The sequence below is a fragment of the Cyprinodon variegatus genome, unplaced genomic scaffold (genome assembly GCF_000732505.1).
Source record: "Cyprinodon variegatus isolate N-32 unplaced genomic scaffold, C_variegatus-1.0 Scaffold232, whole genome shotgun sequence".
NCBI classification, from domain to species: domain Eukaryota; kingdom Metazoa; phylum Chordata; class Actinopteri; order Cyprinodontiformes; family Cyprinodontidae; genus Cyprinodon; species Cyprinodon variegatus.
Window position 1 is genome coordinate 964584 of NW_015150685.1, and position 6207 is coordinate 970790.

The window sequence follows — 6207 nt, forward strand, 5'->3', positions numbered from 1 at the left end:
AACCACATCTTTGGAGCAAGTTGAGAGTCTGTAGATAAAGATTTATGCCTGTTAAAAAACAAAAAGGAAAATGAATCATTGCGTTCTTTCATGAAGGTGAAAGCAAAGAATTAACAGGTTGTGAAACAGTTTTTTTAACCCCTGGCTGCCAGGCTTTTAAATTTAAGCTTCTTCGTTGTTTTAAATACCATGATTCCTTTCGAAATCTTTAAATGCTGTTAAAGGGAGCTTGTAGATTAGAAATTTCACTGATTCCCAATCGATGCCGAGTCCATGACAGTGAAGGTTTTTGCATTAATATTTCTTTTTTTCTTTTTTTTTTTTACCTCCTTGTATGTGTTTAACCTACCTCTTTCTTACCAGCTCCCTTGCTCACTTGTTTGGATAAAGTCCCCTGTTGCAAACCCAAGAACTCAATGAAATCCACACAGTGGCCATGAAGCTTGGGGTCGCGCTTCTTCAGGTCAGTGTGATAGGTGTGGAATTTCAGGAAACTGAAAGGGGAAATAAACATGCATTTGAATAATATACAAACAACAATGACATTCTAAGAGATTCAAAAATACACCTGCATAAATATGAAGAGAAACTAACCGTTTGAGGTTTTTCAGATAGTTGATCTGCGTCTGCTTCATTAGGCCGGCTTGGGTCAGGTCCCTGAGGTACTGCTGGGTCTTCTCTTTGTTCAGGACAAATTGAAGAGAAGGTTCCTTGGGGTCCATGTAGTACAGGTATCTTGCTACGTTGGCCACCTGAAAATAAATTACATATTTAATAACTTGAATTTGTTCAACAGTGAGCTTTTTACATGTGCTGAACCACAGCTCAGAAAATGTCACAATAAGAGAGTAGTCCTTACATCTTGTCTGTAATTCTCAATCTGCCGTTTTTTGTGGAGATATCTAGCATAGTCTCTGAGCAATTTGTGATCCCTGGAGTGCTTGTCGTAAAGACCCCTATCAAGCATCTGTTGTCTTTTGTCGGTTTGCCACCCAGCATTTGGCTCACTGCAATGCAGAAAAAGGAGTTTAGAAGAATGCGTTTCTTGCTTTGACTTTTGCTGCTGTGCTAAAAAATATCTAGCATGATGTTTTAGCCGTACTCTTGAAAAGTCTCATCACTGCTGCTGCTTCCCCCTCCTTCAGACTCGTCACTCTGCTCAGCTGCAGCCCAACCTGAAAGTTTCTGAGCCAGATGACCTCCAGGTTGCTGCCCGGCAGCACTGTGGTAGAAGTCGGACGGGATGCCTCGCACCACGAAATGCCGCGTCTGCAGCTCTTCAATCATGCTGAAATTAAATAAAAAGATACAGACTGGGTTCCGGTATTTGGCATATGAGTACATGACTATAAATTTCTGATAAAATTATCTTTCATACTTGTGTAATGGACGTGCAGTCCTCATGATGTTTTTGATCTGGTCAAAGGTGAAGACACGTCCTGAAACCAGGATTTCATGGGCATCTGTCTTAGCCTTTGCCACAGCACCTGGGATATCCTGCAGATTGCGCTTCATGCAGGTTCTTGTGAGGTGCTGTGAGAGTGCTGGCCAGGTCTTCTTGCAAATAGGACACAGAAGGTATGTCCTGTTAGCAGCACTGAAAACAGAAAATACACCCACTAAACTTAGTCTTCCTTGCAGCCATTTTGAGGTTTGGTTCTTGAAACAGATTTAACAATCTTAAGGTATTTATTTCTTGCCACTTACATTTTTAAACTAATGTACCGCAAGAGGAATAGATCAGTTAAACTTAGTCAATGCACAAAACCATGGTAGGATACATATTATGATGTTTAAAAAAAAAAAAGTAAAGCCAGAGAAAAGCTCTGCATAAGTAAACTAGCATTTCCTACTAAGAAACATCTCAGAATGTGTAAACTTTAAGCCAAAACAGATTTCTACTTACTATGAAGCCTCCATGTTGTTCTTGTGTTGTCCTCTTGTCTTGCCTTCTTGAAAAAAAAGAGAAAAAGAATGTAGGAATGAGTGGCTGCAGACCATGTATAAAGGCTAGAAGACCCCCCAACCCCCCAGTCTTACCCGAGGGGCGTTGACCAAGGGGGGAGCCACTACCAGTGTTTTCAAGGTATGGCTTCACCTTAACATTATTTATCGATTTTTATTTTTAAAGATAAATCAAACCATAAGAATTTGTTTATCTTGTCCCTGGCATATATTTGTTGGTTAGCTTATCTGCTTTAAAATGATACCAAACATGCAGGCTTTGTTGTTTTTCACAGTTCTTGGCAATTTAACCAGTTATTACTTGTGTATAGCTTCTTAGCTGCAGCTTCTAATGCAACAAGGCCTGAGATTGAACTAATCTTAAACGTGTCTTTAATTATAGAGCGGTTTAAGCATGTAGATTAGTTTTTATTTATTTATTTTGAAAAGATTGGAAGATCTCGTAAATTGTAAGATTGTTTAATCTTGAAAGAGGAACCAATGTATGTGTAGCAGCCATTTTGAGGCCTGTTAGTAAAAGCGAAGCCACTCTCATCTCTTACCAATAGTATTTATCTTTAGGGTGTTTTATTTTTAAGATCAATCAAACTTTGAGATTTGTTTTTAAGAGTTTATAAAATAGGATTTTTTTCAGAAACGATTTAAAACTGCTTCTTCACATCAGAGCTACATACTTCCCTAACGAGCCATTCCCAGGCCATTGTGGTGTTATTTGCATGCTGTTTTTCCAGTTAAGGTCTATAAAGCCTTAATGTCTTTAACTAACTGGATACTTCAAATGCTAATGTTGTTGCAGCCTTACCTTACCTGCAATTTATTTTGTCAACACTAATTTCTTTGTTGTTTGTTGTTGATTTTGTAAAAAGGTTTAAATTGTTTTTCACAGTTCTTGGCAATTTAACTAGCAATTTAACTAATCTTAAACTTTAAAATACGTTTAGGATTAAAAGAGGTTAGCTTTGGCCTTAATTGAGCAAAGCAAATGACTCAGATCAGCCTGTGAATGTCAAAGCAGCTTTGCATGGATCCGACCTGGAACACATAGATCAGAGCATGATTTTTATTTTCTATTTCATCAGCCATCCATCACCAGAGCGATGAAAAAGATCCCGTTATACCGAGGGACCAGAGATCCAGGGACCAGAGGACCTGACTATATATATATATATATATATATATATATATATATATATATATATATATAAACACCACTACAAATACTACTTCCGGAGTTGATGGTGGCAGATCATTTGTCTTGCCCTTTTCCAATAAATCATTTTTGCTGGATTCATAACTTGGCAGAGGTCTTCTTACAAAAAAGGGGAAAATTGAAATATTACCCTGATATTATGCTTTGCCTGGGATGATATGAAGATTTTCTCTGGGACAGTAAAAATCATAAGTATATTTAAATGTACTTAAAAGTTTTTTCGAGGCACTTTATTTTAATTCGCCCCCTACCTCAAACGGGGAATGGTTTATTCTCAACTGGCGGGAAACCCGTGTCCCGGAAGTGACAAAGTGAGGGAAATTAACAGGAAAAAGAAATACTTTACCTTTCACTATAAAAGTAAGGTTAACACTGCAGCTGATTTATCACACTGGTGGTGGGAAAAAAAAAAAAAAACAACAACTTTATTTTGAAACCCTTTAACCGGATGTAGATTAGTGTTAGCTGCTTCTTCGTAACGCCTTCCTCTGCGACCCCTCTGCCCAGTGGTGCTCACATCGGACCGGACCTGACTCATTCAGCTGTGCACGCTGGGCTTCAGGGCTGTAAATTACTTATTTGTTCCGAACGGAACCAAATTACCGGGTTACAGTTTGTCGGACCGTTCAACAGCTCAGAGAGCCACAAAGCATGGCGGCTTGAATAACCCGCTGGTTGTGTAACTCTGGAAACAAGCTTCCAATAAAGTGTCTGAGAGCTGAAACGACCCTGTTAACAACCAAGAAGAGTACATCTTCGCTTACAGCAATGAGCAGGTCAGTGGGCAAAACATGTTTATAAAGAAATATTCTAAACAGATAAGCGAATAAAAATGTTTCGGAAGAAATGTTTGGTTCTGGTTCAGGTTGGTTTTTTGAAAATGTCGCCAATGGACAATACGCCTCAGTGGACGCAGGGAGACTGTGCCATTAGACATAATATAATAGTAGACCGCTTTTATCCATGAGCACTGACATGATTCGGTGGCGCCATCTTGGGGCGGTCGACAGCTCCGCTCAGTGTAATTGTTGAGCAGGATCAAATCTAATCAACTTGAACTTTTTGAATATTGAACTAATTTTCATTGTTTTTTGCTGAAAACAAACAAATGTTTTAGTTCATTTGAATATTCTTAGTGGAGTAAAGAGTAATAGATTATTCTGCTAAGATGTATGCAGCAACTACTTATACAGGTGTCAATTATATATATATATATATATATATATATATATATATATAAAATGTCCATAGTTGTATATTGATTAATTATTCAGATGCGCTGTATTTATATTTGTAAAAACATTTTTTTGTTTATATTCATTTTTTTGTGTTTTATGTGAATATTATTTTTACCCATGTTTTAGCTGTTTTACTTTTTATTTATAGTGTTTTATGTATTATTTACAGTACTTTGATCAGCGGTGGTTGTTTTTAAGTGCTTAACTAATAAAATTGGGTTCGATTTATTTTTATTTTTTACTCTGTCACTTATTCTATTATTTTTATGCACTTCATAAGGTCCAAATTTGTGTGACAACTTTTGCTGTAATCTTTTGCGGCTGGAACACCACAATTTACCCACTGTGGGACAACAAAGAGAGTTTCTATCTAGTGTATATCTGCTGTTTATTTAGTAATGTCTTCCAAAGCTCTGATGCATTTATGAAGTTATCCCTCGAGCTCTGATGTTAACAACCTGTTGGTTTAGACAAAAATCCATTGCAGTGCTGAGGCATCCTTCTTCTGTTCTGCTTAAAGCAGCAGGTTAGGGTAGCAGGTCGACCTCCCCAAGATGGCGCCTGTACACTCAATGCTGGGTCTACTCTAATGTCTATAAACGTGCCTTGAGGGCAGCCATCTTGGGTCAGACCACAGTTCAAGCTGCTGTCAGAATGAATAGGAAGCGATACATAATACAATAATCTCTTGCACTTTATTGTGAACTCACTTAACTGAGCGTTCAGACAGATAACTGCTTTTTGCTCCGTTGGTCATGTAAGTCCTCCTCCGTGCGGTGCCGCACCATCTTTGTTTGTCTGAAACCGTAGCTCACCACAGATATACGCTTGAAAGTGCGCAGAAAAGATTGCTCCAACGGCCTGAGCACATAGGACAGCCTTGCGTAAACATATCGCCTGAAGGATTGACAGTTAGGAGAACCACTTATCTGACTTGTCTGTCATTGTCAAAACTTTTTTTCACATCGTTCTAAATGGAACATTTATGTTATGTCTAACCATAGACACTATAGATGGGGTTTTTGTCCTTGGAGGTTTGTCTAAACTTCTTCCAAACTATAGGGCTGGATGATCTTAAGAAAATCTTAACTTCATAGGATAATTAATCGAGATACACAGAATATATCACTATGTTTAAATTACCTTCAAAAACAATGGAGTGCATACCATTGCACTGATATATTTACTCAAACTTTGGTTTCAAATTTAAAACATTTTATTTAAGCTTTCTGCCACACGACGTCTTTGGGTGTCAGTCATCATTAGACCTTTAACAAGATCCCAGCAACCAAATGGGAAACAAAGCAAAAACACACAACACTAAGTAAAATGCAAAAAAAAAAAAAAAGCGCTAATTTTTGCATAATAAAAAAGATGTAGAATGAAAAAAAGAAATTGACTTAAAATTACAAAAACAAAAGTGGAAATACTGTCCTAAAATTAGAGCATTTTTAGAGCATCTCTAAACTTTTAGCACTGATTTTTACCTGCTTGTAAAGAAGCACAAAAAGTTGTAAAATTGAGAACATTTCCAAGTTTAGAGAACACCTGTAAAACCTCTGAACATCACTTCACAGGTATTACATCATCTAAGAACATTTAAATAAGGTAAAAAAAAAAATAGCCTCTGTGATTTCCCTCCATCTCGTCCTGTTTCTCATATGGGATAAATTTTCAATCGACGAGGCCAACGTCATCTTCCTCATACATTTTTAAGCGTGGTGTATCCCACTTAAAGGTACACTATGCAACCGGTGTTGATTTTCCAGCGAGGCTCCCCCCAGAGGGCGAAAG

The 6207-nt window shown here is 37.7% G+C and overlaps 2 protein-coding genes across 2 annotated transcripts in view; one reads left to right on the top strand and one right to left on the bottom strand.

The window, feature by feature from the left end:
- Positions 1-42: 42 nt before the first annotated feature.
- On the bottom strand, positions 43-1557 carry LOC107088901. The gene is made up of 6 exons (XM_015381369.1): positions 1379-1557; positions 1103-1288; positions 860-1007; positions 595-752; positions 350-494; positions 43-48 (listed from the first exon to the last, which is right to left on the bottom strand). The coding sequence occupies exons 1-6, from the start codon at positions 1513-1515 to the stop codon at positions 43-45; spliced, it is 780 nt and encodes a 259-aa protein (XP_015236855.1). The 5' UTR covers positions 1516-1557.
- Positions 1558-3667: 2110 nt separating this feature from the next.
- hells (helicase, lymphoid-specific) overlaps positions 3668-6207 on the top strand; it is a 24464-nt gene continuing 21924 nt past the window's right edge. Inside the window, exon 1 of the mRNA XM_015381346.1 lies at positions 3668-3951. Within this exon, the coding sequence (XP_015236832.1) occupies positions 3944-3951 (8 nt within the window). The 5' untranslated portion in view covers positions 3668-3943. The remainder of the gene's footprint in view (positions 3952-6207) is intronic.